Genomic DNA, 19,853 nt, shown 5'->3' on the forward strand with positions numbered 1-19,853 from the left:
ATGGACTCTCCAAAAGGGTGACCCTCGAGCAGGCTCTGGCCACATAGTATTTCAGGCAGGCACAGTGTGAGCAAAGGCCCTGAGGCAGGAGCGCTGGTATGCACTGGAGAACAAACAAGGCCCTGAGCAGATCAGTGGAGTACGAGCTTATACAGGGAAGCCACTGTTTATTTTTTAGTTATAGTTATGGAAAATACAGCACAAGAGTAGAGACTAGTATTGCAGCCTCTCTTACGACCACCACCCCACCGCAGTAACCCTTAGGCCACTGCTAGGGGTTAAATGCTGCCCACCTTACGGCTCAGGTGTGGTGGTGGAGGTGGTGGCTGAGTGGGGGCCCTTAGGTCATTGGGCTCCCCCAGGAGTGGATTAAGTGGGTTCCCATGGGACCTCGGGTAGAGCCAGGAGAAGGTTGGCATCCAAGCCTGAGCCAGCCCCTGCTGTGCCCCTGGCCCCCTGGGCTAAGATGTGATTTCCTGACTCCACACCTGTGTGTTCCATGGCCTCGCACCCTGAGGGGACGCAGCCGCGGATCTCACCAGAGCCGAGCCGCTGTGGGCGCCGTGCGCTTGAGCGCTGGAATGGAGAGCTCAGTGAGCCTCTTCCTGCTGAGGCGCTGGCCTCGGGCTTCGTCACAGGAGTAAATGCTGTCACGTAGCCGTGCCGTCCTGTGCGGCAGACGCCTGTCACATTTGGTGGCCTCTTCGCATCCCCTGCACAGTCCTGCTGCGTTTCAAACAGTTCCCACCTCGGTGGTCCTGCCCTGAGGTAGAAAGTTGACCTTGTCTTTCTGCCTCCCTGAGAACACAGACTCCTGCGGAGCGCCTTGCCCTGTATGAGCCCAGCCGCCCAGACTTCCGCTCAGAAAAGGCAGCAGGAAGGGACGGAGTTCACGTCTTGGCAAAGAGAGCGGAGGGACAGCACGGCTGACACTGCTGGCAGCCGCTTTCCCAGGTCCACTGCCCTGGCCGTGGGCTCTGTCCCCCCGGCTGAGGCCTGGCCACTGTTAGGCTGTGTGGCCCGAGGTCCTGACTCTGGGACCCCCCTGAAGACTGTAGCCCCACAGTTTGCTGCTAACAAGGCTGCGTGGTAGAGAGGCTCACAACCTAAGCCGTCCAGGCAGCAGGCATGGAGGCGGGGCTCGGGCAGCTGAGGGCCTCCCTGATGTCTGCTTGCTTCTCGGCTGACTTCTGGGCTGAAGGTGGCCAGGCTTCAGAAAGCCCAGAGGCCAGAAGTGTTCTCATGTGACACAGAGAAAGAACTCCGGGGATTTAGGGAAGCAGCCCTGTCAGAAAGGATCTACTGTGCGTGTCACTTGCACTCATCCGCGTGCATTTGCTGAGGGCCCAGCGGGCGCATCGCCCGGCCCTGAGGAATCCAGGAACGTGGGCCGCCTTGACAGGTGCCGTGATGGCCAAGGGTACGGGTGGGGCCATCTGCCTTTGAGGAGCTGCCCTGAGTTCAGGGAGCATAAGCAGCTCTGAGAGGCAGCAGAGGCCCAGCAGCAGCTCGTAAGCACCAAAGTCAAGATGGGGAATGTTACTGCAGCCGTCCACGGCGCTGGCATGTGGTACCGAGCCCTGGCCTTGGGGATCTTAGAGGGCCGTTAGTGGGTCCCGGGTGTCATAGGAACAGAACAGATGGGTGGGTGCCCTACCAGAGTTGCGTGGATTCCCCTGCCGGGTCTGGATTTGCCTCTGTTGCCTGCCACACTTCTGCTCACCCCGCCATCCGTGGACTTCATGCTTTTCTTCCTTTCATGGACCCCACTCAGCAGTGCCTTTGACCCAGCATCTCACCTGACAGCAGTAGAGCTGAGCCTTCTAGCCGATCGTAGCAGATTAAATATATGCATTTCCTTTGCTCCTCCCTGAAGCTTTATTGCAGTGAAAGTACAGGAATTTTAAAAATCTACATCACTAACAGAGCCGAGTATGTATCACCCTCTACAGAGAGCAGTAGCACCGTGCGTTCTGGAAAGGAGGTCTCAGAAGTCTCGGGCTGTGGTCAGGAGGCCCAAACACAGAAAGGCTATGGTGGAAGGGTGGTGGGAGGAGCTGGCACTGAGGAGGGCTGCTCATATGCTGGCACCCCGGAAGCAGGGAGAAGGAAGGAACCAGAGGACATCCACACAGGTCACGCCCCTAGTACCCCACCTCTAACCAGGCTTCACTGCATAACAGCAAGTCAGTTATCAACTCACGAGGGGCCTAATCCACTGATGAATGTAGTACCCCCGTGACCCACTCACCTTCCAAACACGTGAGGACTGGGAAGACACTGCAGGTCTAACCCATAACGCTGCCAGAAAAGGCCTAGAGCTGGCAGCACCAAATACATTTGAATGTATGGAAGAAGGCTGAAGAGGGGAGGATTGGTTGTCGGATTCCTTAAGAAGCAGTTAGACACAAAGAACACCGGTACCACCTGGGGAGAAACCAAAGGTTTAATATCTGAAGAAGACACATCAGAGCTCTTGACGGAGGGATGCCCAGCAGAGTGAAGGGATGGCCCACAGGAAAACTGAGTAAGAGCGGCTCTCTATGCTAAGTGGAGAGGTCCTACTCCCACCTGGCAACCAGAAGGCTAGCTGCCCAGCCATACCTTCCCAACGGGGAACTGAAACTGGCGGGTCTGCCGGCCCCAGAGGAAAGTGAAGTATCAGCAACCAAGGACTTGTAGAAAGCTGCCTGGCCAGACTGTCTGAAGTGAAGCTCTCCTATTAATTCTCTTCATGTATGCTGAGTTTCCAATGTTCCACTTGTTAAAATGGTTGAAGGGACAATTCATGACTTGAACAAGACACTGTACAACTCTATGAAAATAATGAAATCAAAGCATAACTCTTAAAAGGTGGCAAGAGAATGGTGAATTGGTTTTGGAGCATGAAAAGGAGCAACTCAGCATCAGGGTGTCTTATGTGTTCCACAAAAGACAATGCTCTGGGCCGGGTGGCTGTGACCCCTAAGCCTAGCAACAGAAGGCCGCCCACAGAGGCTCGCCTGTCTCACAGATTGGGCAGGAGCACCTCTGACAACTCCAGGCAAGTACCACCAGCAAGGGGCACCAATGAGGAGCTCCACCAACAATCAGTAGCCAGGGCAAGCCGGGCGTGGTGGTGCGTGCCTGTAATCCCAGCACTTGAGAGGCTGAGGCAGGAGGATCATTGCGAGTTTGAGACCACCATGGGCTACAAAGTGAGCTCAAGGCCAGCCTGAACTGCATAGTGAGACCCTGTCTCAAAAGAGGAAAAAAAAAAAAAAGAAGAAAAGAAAAAGTAGCCAGGGCTAATGCTATCCTTCCACACAGGACCTGAAATTTGCTATCATGAAACCCTGAGCAGAAATTTACTATCATGAAACCCTGGCCTAGAAAACCTCTCTGCCCCCAGCAGCACCAGCAGAAGCCAGAAGGAGCCCCAGCAGCACTAGATAAACCAGGCAGATGAAAATAACACCACAAAGATTCAGACAATTGTTTTCTGAACTTTAGTCCACAAGAATAGGCAGGACTAGGGCAACCCATTCATTTGGGACCCCTCCTGTCTCTCATGATCTATTCTTACTTCCCATTCCCCATTCCTATTTTCCAGTAAATTTTCCTACTTAAGAAAAAGAATAGGCAGTACTTGCCTGCTGAATTTAAACAAGATGACTCCCTAGTGCAATAAAAATAAACATGATCCAGAATGTCCTCATATGATAGTCAAAATGTCTAGGACACAATTAAAAAACACTTGTCATACCAAGAACTAGGAATATCACAACTTGAATGTGGAGAGAATCGACTGATACCAACACCAGTTGAATCAGATGTTAGAATTATTTGGAAAGGGTTCTAAGACAGTTATCTATCATAAAATGCTTTGACAATAAGTTTGAAAATTTCTTAATTGCTGGGCATGATGGTGCACACCTGTAATCCCAGCACTTGGGAGGGTGAGGCAGGAGGATCGTTGTGAGTTTGAGACCAGCCCAGGGTACAAAGTGAGCTCAATACCAGCCTGAACTGCATAGTGAGGCCCTGTCTCAAAAAGATACCCCAAAATTCTTAAAATTTAAAAATAGAAGACCCTAGCAAAGAAATAGAAATTATAGAGGAACCAAATGAAAATTTCATAGAACTGACAAAATACAACAGATGTGAAAACTTCCCAGGTAGCATTGATAAGAAAGGGGGAGATGGCAGGGGATAAGATCCATGCATTGGAGGAGAGAGCAATGGAATTTCCCCATCTGAAAAACAGAAAAACAATACTGTGAAAATTTATAGATACAAGTAGAGTTTAAAGGGCCCATGGCCAATGTTGGTATCATTGTATATTAGCTCAGAAGGAGAGGAGAGACTGGAGCTAAGAGTAATTAAAGTAAGGATGGAAAACTTCCAAAACCTGGTTAAGACAAAAGCCAGCAGATTGAAGAAGCTGAGCAAACCCCAGACAGGATAAAGCCAAAGAAATCCATGCCAGAAAGATAATAATTAGACTTCTAAAAAGTAAAGGCAAATTTTAGAAATTATTGAAAGCAAACAGAGAAATCCACATCACCTATGGGCTACGGGGTAGGGAGCTGCCAGTTCAAGGCACAGCGGACTTCTCATCAAAACTATGGAAGTCAGAAGGAAGTGGCACTGCATTTTTCAAAGGTTGAAAGAACTGTCAACTGTGGATTCTATACCCAATGAAACTATCTTTCAGGAACAAAGATGAAATAATGCCAGACATTTTTTTAAATGACAGACATTTATTTTAATAAATAAATCCAAAAAGTCAGTACATATAAGTAAATAAGCTTATAAGATTAATACCCAGGGCCGGGTGTGGTGGCGCACACCTGTAATCCCAGCACTCGGGAGGCTGAGGCAGGAGGATCATTATGAGTTTGAGACCCGCCTGGGCTCCAAAGTGAGCTCAAGGCCAGCCTGAACTGCATAGTGAGACTCTGCCTGAAAAAGACAAAAAAAAAAAAAAAAAAAAAAGGAGAGGCATCCAATGTTCACTGGTTGGAAGGGTCCTCAGAATGAAGATGTCAATTCTTCCAAATTGAAGTATAGCTCGAATTCAGTCCTATAAAAATTGTAGCAAAACTTTAACCACTTGACACTTTACCCTGGGTATCACTTGGGCAGTGCATTTGTTTACATACCAAATATCCCAGGCATCACTTGGGCAGGTTTCATTTCAACCAATCAATTATTGTATTGAATAACATTGACAAATTGTTGTTTACATATTTCCTGTTATAAAGATTAATAAAAATATGCAATTTTTGGTCATCCTTTATTTAAGTAATTGGACTGATAAGTGGTTAATAGACAAACATAGGCAAGCTTACTATACAATTTACATGGAAAGGCACATGTCCTAGAATAGCTAAAGTGCTCTTAACAATGAGTAAGTTGGAGGAATCACTTTACCTGATATTGAGGCTTCCTGTACATCTATGGTAGGTGTTGCTGTAAGTTAGACACATCATCAAGGGGACCCACAAGTCACACCACGTGAGGTAGCACTGAGCAGGCTTTAGAATTAATCAATTAGCTTTTCTATATTAACCTATGAGCCTGCCCAAGGCCTAAGTCACTTGCCTGAAGAGCCAGCGGCTGGTGTGCGGAAATAGACTCTCCATGCCAGCGGTCACAGGAGAGACCTGTGTTAGTCTGTGACGTCTCTGAAAGCAAGACAGCATGGCAGCTGTGGGTGCCGACTCTCCCTCAGATTTTCAAGGGTGACAACTGCCAGCCTCAGTGATCGAACAGCCCTCTCCTTAACTGAAGATTTGCTGCTTCGAATATGCTTTCTCAAGGCCTTGCTCATTTTCACACTCCCTTTGCCCGAGCTATTCTCTGCACTTTCCTGCACTCCTCTGACATGTTGAGGACCCAATAAATACTGGCCAGTCCAGAGAAGTCTTTCTTTTAGCCAAAAGAGCTCTGACCTTCCTGGACCCCTGCAAACCATATTGCATTGTCTCTTGTATTTCATCCTTTACCATTCACCTGTCCAGGGCTTTGGGAGACTGGAGCTGCTGATACACACGTAGATCCAAATATTCTCAACTGACCTCTGACAAAGATGCAAAAATAAATAATTCAGTGAAGGAAGGACAGCCTTTCCAACAAATGGTGCTGAACAACTAGAGATCCACAGGCGATACTGAAAAAAGTCAGTACTGAATCTCACACTTCATACAAAAAATAACTGAGAGTGGATTCTAAAATGTGAAATATCTAAAAACTAATCTTGAGAAAAAAGAACAAACTTGGAGGCCTCACAGTTCTGATTTCACAACTTTAGATTATGAATCTACAGTAATCAAAACAGCATGGTGCAAACATAAACATAGACATCGAAACCCAGGGAATGGAATACAGAGCCCAGAAATAAACCTTCATCTGCACAGTAAGATGATTTTCAACAAGGGTGTCAAAAACCGTCCAAACGGCCATCAGTGATGAGTGGGTAAGTAACGTGGTATAGAGACATACAGTGGAATGTAATGCAACTTCCAGTGGAAAGGAGGTTCCGACAGGCGACAGCACAGCTGAGCCTTGAGCACCGTACGCTAAGTGAAACAAGCCGATAGTGGGAGGATAAACACTGCGTGGCTGACTTGTATGAGGCACCTAGAGTAGCACGTCATGGAGACAGAAAGTAGAGCTGTGGTGGTCTGGACCTGTGTGGAGGAAGGAATGTGGAGTTAGACTTTAATGGGAAAGGAATTTTAGTTTGGGAAAATAAAAAGTTCTGGAGATGGATGGTGGTATGTGAATGTATTCAACGCCACAGGACTGTACACTTGATATGGTTAAGTGTATGTTTTACCACATCACCCCACAGAGAGAGAGAACTGTGGCAGTCCTGCACCTGGATTTGACTCCCACAGAATAAGGGAAATGAGCATATTTCTTTCAAAATGCAACATATAAAACTATACAACTTTTAGAAAAACGCAGAATGTTTCTGGCACTTAGGGCTAGGAATATGTTCCTGGAGGCAACACCAAAAATATGGAACATCAATGGGAAGTTTGATCAACTAAACATCATTAAAACTAAAACTAAAACTCCTCCTGCAAAAGCCCATGTGAGGAGAATTAAGACAAGCTATGGAGTGGGATAAGGTATCTTGATGCACAAAAAGTACTCAAAACTCAACAGTGAAAGATCTACACAACTCAGTGAGAAAAGAGAAAAAAATCCAAACTGATAGTATATACATGACAAATAATCTCATGAAAAGATGTAAAATGTTATATCAAAGAAATGTAAATTTAAAACACAATGAGCTCTCACTAAACACCAGAGTAGCTAAATGAAAAATAACACCCAATGCCGGTGAGCATACAGAGAAACTGAGGCACACATACATATTGCTAGTGAATATAAAATGGTACAGGCACTTCAGAGAATACTTTGGCAGTTTCTTATGAAACCAAAATGCAGCTACCACACAGCTGAGCAGTTGCCCTGTTAAGCACTTACTCCAGAGAAATGAAAGTTAGTGTTCACACCAAGCCTATCCGTGAGTGTTCCTGCAGTGTAGTTGGTGACACTGACTCTTGCCACCTGCCACTCTGTCCCTGGGAGAATCAGCCGTGACTCCTGTCCAGAGACTGCAGCCTGCAACGTTGGGAGCTTCCTCCTGGACACACCACACACACTAACCTGGCACCCAGGGTACATGTGACTTGGAGTGTGCAGACATAAGGGACTGTGTTCTTGGGGACGCAGTCACATTTCATCTGCTGGGAGTTGATCTTGGCCCAGAACCACCCACTTTGGGGCCCCACACCCTTGGAAGAAGAGGCAGAAGAGGGAGTTGGGCCCCATATCCAGAGATAAATGACAGTGGAATCCACTAGTCAGCCACATAGAGGAACAAAATACTCTCTGCACTCCATGTGAAGTGACAGAAGCCAGAAGAGGCCATATATTGCAGGGTTCCATTTCTACACCACCCCAAGACTTGGCAGATCATACGGACAGAACACTGGTCAGTGGTCACCGGGGGCTGGGGAGGGGAAGTGGGGAACACAGATACGAGGTTCCCCTTTGGGGTTTGGGACCAGAGCAAGGGGCTGGCTACACAACATCATGAATGCACTGCATGTCGCTGAACTACTCACTCTAAAATGGTTTGTGTATTTAACCTCAATAAGAAAAATTGAAAAGAGAAAAGAAAGGTCAGTTGGTGGCTAGAACAACCTCACGCAGGACTCCAGGACTCCGGTCCTTCAAGCCAGGTGAGTTCCTGTGACAGGGGCCATCTGGGCCCTAGCGGTAGGGGAAGGTGACTGGGGAAGCCACTGGCAACTTGACCTCACAACCAAGGGCAGAATGAGGCCGGACGCATCTTACTCTCCCCTCCTTGCTGGGTGTATTGGAGCTCTCCAGAGAAACAGAACACGTAGACTATAAGGGGGGCGTTGTTGGGGAATCGGCTCTGTAGTGATGAAGGCCAAGAATCCTGCGTTCTGCCGTCCGCAAGCTTGGCCTCAGGGAAGCCAGTGGTGTGTTCCAGCCTAAATCCAAAGCCTGAGGACCAGAGAAGCCAGGGCCCTCAGAGGCCGGAGACCCGGCAAGTCTGATGTCCAAGGGCAGGAGTGAGAGGGCGAACTCACACCTCCCCTGCCTGTTCCCTGGGCCCTCAGTGTACTGGATGACGCCAGCCATATTTGTGGAGCCGAATCACCTTTACTCCGTCCACCAACTCCAATGCAAATGTCTCCTCGGAGTACCCTCGCAGGTACACCCGGAGATTGCGCTGTCCCCACTGTCCGGCATTCCGGAAGTGGGTTGCGTTGATATCCACAGTGAACCATCACCCTGGGCGTGATGTGTGTGTACATTTTAATTCATTCCTTCCTCCTCCCGTCCGCCTTCTAGTAAAGGGGGGGCCACGTCACACTTCGAGTTCACACATCGCTTCCAAACAGTGAGCCGAGCTGAGGAACAGCGCTCGCCGGCGGATTCTGGGATGGAGCTGGAGGCCTTGGTGTGGAGACCTTGGGGAAGGACACACACGTCCTCACTTCTGTGCAAAGGCCGTCTGTCAAGAGCTTGGTGCTGCTCCTGCTGTGTGCTGCTCAGGCCTGCATGGGGGCTGGGGCTCAGGACAGCCTGTGACCCCCAGCAGTGGGGGTGGACAGTGGTGTGAGTTCTGCCAGTCCAAAGTGGAAGGTGTGACTTGAGGGTAGCTCTGCCAGTCAGATGCGCCAGGTGAGAGGAGCACAGGGCAGATGCTGTCACCCAGGCACGGCGCTCTGTGCAGGTGCAGAGGGTGTAGGTTTGGGCGCAGCAGGCAGCTTCCTGGGTGCAGCCTCTGGGCTCCTAGTCCTCAGAGCCTGGCAGCCACACCCCTGGGCCAGGTCCTGCAGGGTGGCTTAGGGTTCCGTTGTTCCCGGCTACAGACCCTGGATCTTGAGTGTGTCTGGGGCTCCCCAGAAGCTTTAGTCAGGGCCTTCTCAGTCAGTTGCTTTCCACTTACGTTAGCTACAGGGACTCTGTTGCTTGCAAGCACGCAGGCGTGGTTCTCCCAAAGGCCACGTGTGCCCAGCTCTGAGTGTGGGGTTCAGGACCATGGCCTTGGGACCTGGTAGGCCTGGGTTCAAGTCCTGCTCCACTACTTTCTGCCACGTGCAATGGCTTTCCTTCTGTGACCTCCACATCCTCAGGGCCTCAGAAGCCGGTGGGCTGAGGAGTGGCTCTCAGGGTCCCATGTGGAGGTCGCAGGGGCATAGGGACAGACCGGGCTGCAGGGCTCTCTGGAGCCTTGTCCAGCGGGACTCAGCTGGAGCGAGGAACTGAGACACCAAGGCACGAGAGGAGGACACCCCCACCAAGTCTTGGGCCTAAGGCTGTGGTCTGTGGGGACCAAGCAGCCTCAGCACGCCCGGCTCACACGAGCGCTGGGGCACCACCTTTGCTCCTCGTTGCTGCCCTGCCCCTACCTTGGGAAGCAGCACCCCCGCCTGCACGCTGGCAGCCAGGCCCTTGGGGACTCAGGGCCTAGCGCTAGAAAGGAGGTTGTACCCACACTTTCAGCCACACTGGGGTGCGTTTCCACACTCCTTGAAGTGGAGCCTGCATGGAGCTTTCAGGGATGAACTCCAGGCAGAGCGTCCCATCACTGCACCCTCCCTCCGCCTGGCTCTGGCCCCTCTGAGGCCACCCGCAGTGCTCCGGAGCCACCAGGCAAAGCCATGTGAGCCTCCACGCTGAACACGGCCGTCCTGGGGCCTCGGCAGAGCCAGGGTGCAGCCCCACCTGCCTCTCACACTAGCCACAGCTCTGCAGAGCCAGGTGCTGGGGCGGGGGCCCCGCAGGGCTGAGCACGTGCACTAGGGGGTCCAGTCCCCATCCCAGGCTCTGGTGCTCATAGAAATCCCCATGGCTTCCTGTGGGCACGGCCTTCAGGGCTGTGAGCCTGGCAGCCCAGGAGCCTGCCTGCTGCCTGAAGCTCCGCCCCTGGCTCTGGCGCTCCCCAAAGCCCTGCCTCCCCTGACAAGAGGGACCGCGGTCTGCGGGTGCTCTGTGAGGTCTGCACCCTCCAGCTCCAGCCACTGGGTTTCTTGCTGCCCACACTCAGGGCAACAGGAGATAAAGACGAGGCAGGGCCGAGGGCCGGGACTGGTAGCGACTTTATTCCCTCCCGCTCTTGTTCACGTGCCGCTGTCACCGTGCCTGCGGCTGTGGGGCACCCACACAGGGCCCACCCACCTGCACGATGCCTCTGTGTCTCCAAGCTCTGTGCAGGGCACCGTGGGGGCTGGGCAGCATGAGCCAGGGCCCCCATCACGCTGGCCAGGGAGCCGGAGAGGGGCAGAGACAGACTGCAGACCCGAGGCTGGTGCACCCGGCTGGAGAGAGGGTGCCAGCAGGACTCTGGAGAGGACGACCGAGCCCCTCTGCCCCAGCTCTGAAAAGCAGGTGCTCTGCCTCAGCCTCCCACTCCAATAACCGGGTGCTCACTCGCTTCTTTAAACAAACCATGCAAGCTGGCCAGACAAGAGCACCATCCACACGGCGCTGCAAGTTCTGTGACTGCTTCCAGCAGCAATGGAAAGGAGCCTGAGGCGAGGTACACGCTTAGCACCAGGGCCGGGGCCTCCCAGGACGGGGGGCTGCACCACCTCCCGGCACAGCAACCATCCTCACTGCGGCCCGTGGCCCGGACCCCACTCCCTGCCCCGTCAGGGCGACACACGGGAACAGAGAGCCCGGCTCCCACACCCACGCGACCTCTGCTTGCTGAAGTGAGGCTGCCCAGCCCCCCGGGGAGAGCCTGGGGCCAGGGATGGGTCGGGGGAGTTCCGGGGTTCCTGCCTACAGCCCACGAAGCAAGATCAGATTTTTAGAAAAAGAGCCCTAAAGAGCTTCAGGCACTGAGGCCGGAGGTTTGAGCTAGCGAGTGGGAGAGACGGGACCAGAGGACGCCACAGAAGCCCAGGGAAGCCCGGAGACCAAAGGGTGCAGAGGAGGAAAGGCTCCGTCCAGGGGCAGCCTACAGGATGCCGGAACCCCAGCCTTGGGCTCCGTGGGCTGTAGGGCCACAGGGACACCTTCCTTCCCTGGGGGACCCACAGGATACAGGTGCCTGGGGGTCACTGGCTCCCTCTCCCGCCCCAAGCCTGGACAGCCCCTTACACCAAGAGCTTGGGATCGGTCTTCAAGTCACTCAGGTACCTGGGGCCTGCCCACATCTGTAGAGAATAAAGTGCTTTGTTTATTGATGATTAAAATGTCCCCAGCCCTCTGCCCCAGTGCTGAGGGTTCAGAGTCCCCAGGCCCAGGCCTCTTCCCACACCTGCCGTGCTTGGAAGGTGGTAGTGGGGGGGAGAGGCGGGGTGTAAGGTGCAAAGAGTATAACAAACAAAACTGCATGGACACGACAGGAAGAGCTTAGCTAGGAGATGTGTAGCTTATGGAACCTTCTCGCCCTTCTCGGCAGGAATGAAGACGTTAAATGACAACAGAAAAGGCTATCCTATTAGTAGTGCTGGCCTCCAGGGTTCAGCCCTGCCCGCAGGCCGGACGCCACCCCCCCGGGGCCTGGACATGCAGCTCCCTCGCAGACAGGGCGCGGGCACTGCCCCATCCCTCTGGTGAGGCCCGGGAGGGACGGGAGGAAGGTGGGCTGGGGGCGGAGGCGCAGCATCTCTGGGTGTGGGGTGCAGCCTTGGTGGCTGGCGGAGGCCAGGTGCTCTGTGCATAGCCGCCCCGGCCCCGCCCCACTGTAGCACCTTGGATCCCTCAAGGCTGCCGGAGCCGAGCCTCCTCCTGGGCGCTGCCCCTGAGGTTGCACCAGTCGCAGCCCTGGGGCTAGCACTGGGGGAGTCACGCACCTGTTGCCCAGGGCGTCGCCGCTGTACAGGGACCCGGCAGCTTCCGCAGCCCTCATGGCAGCTGGTGCAGGCTGGGGACCCCTCTGCCAGCTGGCAGGGGTATCAAGGAGCAGGGTAAACCCTTGGGGGCCAGCCCCATCTGCCCGCTCCCACAGAGCTAGGTGGCCCTCTTGGCCCCAGACACTCCAGGCCCCAGGGCCCCAGGGTCCAGCTTGAGCCCTGCTTCTGTGTCCACGGCCTTCAAATCGGCCCACAACTCCTCCAAGGGGCTGGACCTCCAACTCCCCCAAACCCTGCAGGAGACGTGAGAAAGGCCTGGCAAAGGTGAGGGGGCTGCTCCCCCAACCCGTGGCCAACAGCACCCCTCACCCGGAGGGCTGCTGCAAACCTCTTCCTCTACCTCCACTTCCAAAAAGAAATTAAACAAAGGAGTCAAGGCTTCCAGGAGTGGCAGAGAGGGCAAGGGGTCCCCACGGGCCCAGGTGGCCTGATCTCAGTGGTGCGTGCCAGGCCCTGCAGGGAAGGGTGGTGGGCCGAGCCCGGGGGCCTGCGTGGAGGCGGCGGCGGCGGGCAGGCTCACGCGGAAGCACTTCTCCTTGTGCGCCTTGAGCATGTTGGAGAAGCGGAAGCGCTGGCCGCACACGTCGCACGGGTAGGGCTTCTCGCCGGTGTGCGTGCGTCGGTGCCGTTTCATGTTGGGCCGGCTGGTGAAGCTCTTGCCGCAGATCTCGCAGATGTACGGCTTCTCCCCTGCAGCGGGGAATGCAGGGTCACACGGGGCCTTGGGGGCTTGCTGCATCCTACCCGGCGACCCTGACCCCAAGGAAGGGGGCAGCCCAGGCTCTCACCCGTGTGCGTCTTCATGTGCTCGTCGAAGTACTGCTTCATGTTGAAGTCCTTGCCGCACCACTGGCACATGAACTGCTTGTGGCCAATGTGGATACTCATGTGCGACCGCAGCTGGTACTTGTACTGGAAGCGCTCGCTGCAGTTCTGGGGGCAGGGGTTACGGTTAGGGACAGGGTGAGAGGAGGGAGAGTTAGGGTTGGGGTTAAGGTTGGGAGGTAGGGCACTAGGGTTAAGGATTCGAGTTAGGATCGGGAGTAGTTAGGGTTGGGATTTAGAGCTAAGGGATTAGGGCTAGGGTGTTAGGATTACAGGTGAGAATTCGAGGCCTAGGGAATAGTTAGGGGGCTAGAAACAGAGTTAGGGCAAGGGGTGGGGGTTGGGTTTAGGCATAGGGTGTTAGGGGTACAGTTAGAGGGGAGAAGTGAAAGTTCGGGAGTTAGGGCTAGGGCTGGGGGTTAGGGTCAGAAATAGGGGTTTATGCTTCGGGCTATCAGTTAGGGTTAGGGCATCAGGGGCTGGGGTTAGGAGTGAGAGCAACTGTGGGCCAGGGCAGGATGCAGGCAGCAGCAGAAGTGCCAGGGCAGAGAAGCCTCCTTTTGCTCCCCACCTTTTTGTGTCCATCTCTGCCCCACACCCAGCCCTCGGCCCCTGCCCTGCCCTATCACAGCATGCACAGAGGCCCCACCTCATGTGCACCCCGCCCGGCGACACAGGTGAGGCCCTGGCCGTGAGGGCAGGGCCCTGCTCCTTGTCAGAGGGAACCCCGTGGGCCGGCGGGCCGGGCTCACCTCGCACCGGAAGGGCTTCTCCCCTGAGTGCTGCAGCGAGTGCACCTTGAGGGACATGCTGCGCTTGAAGGACTTCCCGCAGGTCTCGCAGGTGAAGGGCATGTCCTTGGTGTGGGCTACAGGTGGGCACACAGTCATCACAGCTGCTCAGCACCCGCCCATGCACCCTGTGGGCCAACCCCACTGGGGACAGCCCGGGGACATTGCCATTTTCTGGAGAATGACAGTGGCACTGGGTCCAAGGCCAGCATTTTTACAGCTCTTGGGGATCACGGCGGAGACCCCTAGGGACCCATACTGCTGTCCAGCAGCAGCTGCACCCCCACCCATGAAAGGGGGACCCAGCAGAGGCTCAGGGAGATCTGAGAGACAGGGAAGAGCACATGCACCCTGACAATGGTCCTGGTTACCCAGCATGCACCTGGCTAGTCCACATAGCAGGGGCAGCACTGTCCCCCCCCATGGGGAGGCGGGTGGGGCCTGGCCAGACCCCTGACATCCACCTTGGCTGCCGCTGTCAAGCCCTGGCCCAAACTAGGCGAGGAAGGGAAGGCACAGAACACTATACACCCAACCTGCCCAGGCTTCCTGTGTCCAGGAATGACCCTGCTGTCTGAGAGGGCTGGGAGAATCGGGGGCACAGAGAACTTGGTGTCACCCCAATCAGGACACAGGGCCACCCTGGCCCCAGGGCCTGGCCAGCCCACACCCGCTCCCCAGCCCGAAGGGCCCCCGCTTCCCTCCCTGCTGCCCTAGACATAAACTTGCCCTTCCACCTGCCTGCAGGAACGCCTTGCCTGCGCTGCCAGCAGCCGCCCCCTGGCCCCGACTCACCCACCATGTGCTTGCGCACGTGGGCCATGGTGTAGAACTTCTTCTCACAGATCTCACAGGAGAATTTCTTCTCCGCATAGCCATGCACAATCTTGTTGTGCTCATGAAGGGACCACAGTTTCTTGAAGGCTTTCCCGCATGTCACACACTGCAGGGCAAGATGGCTGTGTGACCTCAAACGAGCTGCTGCCACGCTGTTTCCCCACTTCAAGTGTGCCGCGGAGAGGCCCCTGACGTCCGCGGAGCGAGGGACGGTGACTCGCTGCACACCGGGACATTCAGTGGCCCAGCCCCTCCTTCCTGCTCCTCTGCAGAGCGTACGCAGGCCGCCCTCCACATGCGCGGTCATGGGACACTAGAACCTGAGCCTGACAGTGTGCACAGCCCCAAGGAATGGCTCCGGGAGCGCTGTCTGGGGCGACAGTGGGGCGGGTGGAGGACCTGCCCCTCCCTGTGCCCCTGTTCTGCCAGGCCCTGCAGGACACCGCAGGGGGCCAGAGCCAGGCCTGGCTTGCAGAGACTGGGCCAGGACACCCAGGTGGGAAGTGTAGGTTCTCCCGCTGCGGGTGTGAGTCAGGTGGAGGCGGACAGGAGGAACAGGAGCAGGACGGGCTCTCTGACTGGGACGCCCCAGGGAACACGGGGTGCCCTGGTGAGCAATTAGCTCAGGTAATTAGCACCCACCCGCCCATACCTTTCCCTCTGCTCCTGGGCCAGAGAAGGGCGAAGGCCCCGAGGGCCCAGCTGGCCCTGTGCCACCCGCACCCAGGAAGAAGGCTGGCACACATTCACCCTTGGCCCACAGTGGGGAGCCAACCCGGCCCGGCTCTTCCCTGACGCCTTCTGTCCCCTCGCCTGGGCCAGGCTTCCAAGCCTCTCCAACAGGCTGCACACAGGAGCTTCCTCCTGCAGCGCCATGCCTGCCTGGAAGACACCTTTGTGGGGGATGAAAAGCGGCCCCCTGCATCCCGGCACAGCCCTCTTCCCTCCTGTGCTCTGGCGCAGTCCACAACCTGGGAAGCGTCTGGCCAAGGGTGCAACCGTCCCAGACCTCTCTGCACCCATTGCCTCCCCAGGAAGCTGTCCGAGGTCAGCCCACAGCCCTCCCAGACGCTGCCCGCCCGAGGGCCACGCCCACCTGGATGTTGCGCTCGCAGTCTGTCTGCCGGTGCAGCACCAGCTCGCTCTCCAGCAGGAAGCGCTTGCCACACTGGTCGCAGATCTGCATGCGGCTGTGCGTGACGTTCATGTGCTTCTCCAGGTACCAGCGGTTATTGAAGACCCGGGGACACTTCTGGCACGGGTGGTGCTGCTTCTCCTCTAGCTTCACCTTGGCACCTAGCCCGTCTGCAGCTGACGGTGCGTGGGCTGGGGTGCCGGCCACCCCAGGGGGCTTGGGCCGCTTCCCACGCTGTCCGGCCTCCTCGGGCTCAGACACGGCCTGGCGCCGTGTGTTCTCCCGGGACCTCGTGGCCATGCGACCTTGGGGAGTGGGGTCCGCCTGGCCGGCCTGGCACCTCCCAGGCCCTGCCGAGCCCTGCCCGCTTGTGGTCTCCTCCTCCTCCTCCCCTTCCTCCTCCTCCTCTTCCTCCTCAGAGCTCTCAGGGTCCTGCTCGCTGTGCCCTTCCTCCTCCTCCTCCTCCTCCTGCCCCTCACTGTGCCCTTCCTCCTCCTCCTCTTCTTCCTCTCCCTGACTGCCGCCCCCCTCCTCCTCCTGACCTCCACTCCTCCCCCCTTCCTCTCCTTCCTCCTCCGCCTCCTCTTCCTCGTCCTCTTCGTCCTCCAAGCGTCGCTGCAGCCCATCCTCCCTGCCCAGCACCATGGTGGCTGCGCTGGCCCCTGCACCCGGCTTGCCCTCTGGCCCTGTGGACACGTGCAGCGTCTGGTTGTTGAGGTTGACCTCCACGATGATCTGGGACTGTTCCTGGTGGCCATAGGTGCCCGGGGCCCCCAGCTCATCCTCCATCTCCTCACCCCCCTCCAGCTTGCACACCCCGCCAGCCTCCTCCACGCCTGCTTCCTTCTCCTCCTTGAAGAAGGGCTGGGCAGGCCCCATGGTGGCTGGCACCGTGTCCCCAGCAGCGCCTGCCCCGTCCTCCACACGCACCGAGTAGGGGTCAGGGCCCTCACGGGCATAGATCTTAGGCAGGCCGGGGGCGTCGGCCTCCTGCTTGATGTCACAGTAGTAGGGTGGCGTGGCCGGGGTGCAGCTGGCAGCTGGGGGGGCCAGCGCCACTGCGGTGCTGGGACCTGGCGGGCCCAGGGAGCGGGCGTCCAGCAGCTCCTGGCAGGACGCGGCAATGTCGGCCATCTGCAGCAGCGAGGCAGCGCTGAGCACCTCGTGCACGTTGGCGGCGTTGACCAGCAGCTTGGACGTGTAGATGAAGTTGAGGATCTGCTGCAGGCCGCCAGGTGCCAGAGCCTCCAGGGACAGCTCGACGCGCTGCAGTTGCTTGTTCTGTGTGAAGAGCGAGTGGAAGAACTGGCTGTAGGCGGCCAGCACGCCCTTGTGGGCCGGGAAGACACTGCGCTGCGGCACCAGCACCAGGTCCACGTCGCACAGGTCAGGCTGAAAGAGGCGCTGCTCGTTCAGGCGGCCCATCAAGCAGGCAAAGTGCAGCGCCACGTCCTCCACCAGCGAGAACTCGGCCGCCGGGGAGTCGGTTGTCTTCTCAACCAGCAACTGTTGGGGGGCACAGGAGGGCTCAGGGTCTCAGGGGCCCTGTGGACGCCTCCCACCCCTCCCACAGTGGTCTCTTCTCCCAGTCCCTCCTGGCAGTCAAGAAGGTGGGCGGGGTTCCACCCCAGAAGGCTGCCCCTTGGGAGCCTCAGGCAGTCCACGCTCCTGGGCCTCAGCTCTCCCTCTGCATCGCAAGGTCACCCTCGAGGGTAAGTGGACAGGAGGGCCAGGGGAGGGGCTAGGGCCGTGGCCCCTCATGCAGGGAGCACCAGGGTGGTCCTGGGGGAGCAAGGACAGGGGGCACCAGGAGGATCCTAACACACCCCTCCCTTCCTCCTCCACCCGATTCCCCAGTTAAGTCTGGGCCCCACAAATCCTCCCCTACAGGACACAGGTCTGGCTCCCTACCTCGCTCCCCACCTGCCAGGCAGCAGCAAAAGGACCCCTCACCTCCCAGCAGCCAGGGCTGCAGAAGGGGAGGCCTGTGTGCGGAGGCCAGGCCTAGGCCCAAGTTCCCCACGCTGGTCCTGCAGCCTCACAGGCCTTACCACTCGGCCAGATCCTGGCCAGGGCCTCTGGCCGCCTGTGGCCCCAGGCCTGGCCCCAGCAGATCTCTGCACAAGGGGTAGGGTGGGGTAAGGCTGAGTCGCTTGCCTGCAGGCAGAGGCCCTGGTCAGGCATGGTCCGTGTCCAGTGGACCCAGCATGGCCCTATCTTGGGGGCCTCCACCTGAAGAGCCCCAACTTTTGGCCCCTGCAAATTTATAGAAGGAGGGCCACACGCAGCCCTAGCTCCACACAGCGGGCTCCCCAGGTGGGCAGCGGACAGACAGCCTGCCCAGGCTGGGGACATATCCTGCACGCCCTCCTGACCCCTCGCCTGGTGGATGGACCCCTCAGGTCTGCACCACAGCCACAAGCCCAGTGAGACCTCGAGGCCCCGGGATAAACCCAGCCCACCCCTACACTTGCCTTCCCATGCCAGTCCTTCCTTGGCATGGACAGAAGCAGGCAATGAGTGTCTGAGCTAAAGTCTTAGGTCCCTGCATGAGAACCCACCTCAGGAAGAAACTCAGAGCGCCACCAGCAGCCACCTGCCCTCCACAGCCAGCAGCGAGGCCACCCTGTCTTGTGTGCTCTCAAATCTCCAAGATGGCCAGGCCCTGGCCGTGGGTGCCCTCTTCCTGGGGACCTTCCACGTCCGTCCTCCAAACCCGAAGCCGCCATCTGCCGCGTCCCGGAGCTGCTGGCCACCCAGGCCTGGCCAGTCTAACTGGGACGTGGCACCAAGCCCCTCCCACCCCCCCTTCTGACTCACTCTGCTTTATCCACTGGGCCCAACCTCCACTGCAAGATGGGGAAATCAAGGTTCAGAATGAGGGTTCCCCCTGTCTAGAGTGCTGGCTCCTAGCTCTGCTAGGGCTGCCCTTTCCTGCTGGGCTGGACAAAGCTCCACACTGTTGGACTTCTGAGCTTGGGATGACTTGCAAAGCAGGAAGCAGCTCCTGGGAGGCCTGCTGGGCGGGGGCAGCTGGGGTGTCCCGGATCCCCACCACCCCCTCTGACCACCCCAGGTTCTCATCATGGCTCTGGCAGGTCTCAAGGCCAGAGCAGGGGGCGGGGGAGGCGTGGCCTGGATGAGGGCTTCCAAGCGCAGGCCTGTTGGGGTCAGATGCCTGGCCACACCAGCACCATCCTGGAGCAGAGATGCTGCCCAGGCCCCAGGTGGCAGACCCTTTGCCGGGCACAGTGGCCCCTCCTCCGCAGTGCCACCAGCTGCGCTGGCTGCCCCAGCCAGATGTGTCCCTGCCTGACGCTGGGGATGCCCCTCCCCGTGCGGCCATGCCAGCTGCAGCCACACACCCATCCCAGGCCCGGCCCCCCGCCTGGCTAAGATGCAGCGTGGGGAGCTGGGCTGGCACTCCTATCAAGCCCTCTGGCCATCAAACCCTCTGGCCAAGTCGGGCTGGCACCTGCGAAGGCGGGAACTTCCTACACCTGAGACACCTGCCTTGCCCAGGGGGCCTCATGATGAACCTTGGCATCCACCCGCGCCTGCTCCTCCCGTGCCAGCCTCGGCCTGGATGCGCACTTGTACACGAAGCCAGCCTGGGCACCGGCACCAGCTCCTGCTCTCAAGGCGCCTCCTTTCTAAAAGGGTTGGTGCCAGCTCCTGCCCCCGCCTCTGCTCCCTCCCAGGGCCAGACCAGAGAGGCTGGGGGCCGCCCAAGGTCACGCCGCAGCTCGCGCCTGGCCCTCGGCCGCATCCCGGATCCAGGGCCGGGAGTGCGTCGCCCACGTGGCCGAGGCCGGCGGGAACCCGACCCCTCCCCGCCGCCCCGGCCCAAGGAGAGCAGAC

At 57.2% G+C, this 19,853-nt stretch overlaps 1 protein-coding gene across 1 annotated transcript; it reads right to left on the bottom strand.

Moving 5' to 3' along the window:
- Window positions 1–10,622: 10,622 nt before the first annotated feature.
- Zbtb47 (zinc finger and BTB domain containing 47) lies at window positions 10,623–17,498 on the bottom strand (the record flags this gene model as incomplete). The annotated part of the gene is given in 5 exon segments (XM_013513445.1): window positions 10,623–13,094; window positions 13,193–13,337; window positions 13,982–14,097; window positions 14,816–14,963; window positions 15,954–17,498. Coding segments are annotated over 5 exon segments (2,211 nt in total), but the record flags the coding sequence as incomplete, so codon positions are not given.
- Window positions 17,499–19,853: the final 2,355 nt, after the last annotated feature.

The sequence above is a fragment of the Chinchilla lanigera genome, unplaced genomic scaffold (genome assembly GCF_000276665.1).
Source record: "Chinchilla lanigera isolate Chin_1 unplaced genomic scaffold, ChiLan1.0 scaffold00019, whole genome shotgun sequence".
Lineage (NCBI taxonomy): Eukaryota > Metazoa > Chordata > Mammalia > Rodentia > Chinchillidae > Chinchilla > Chinchilla lanigera.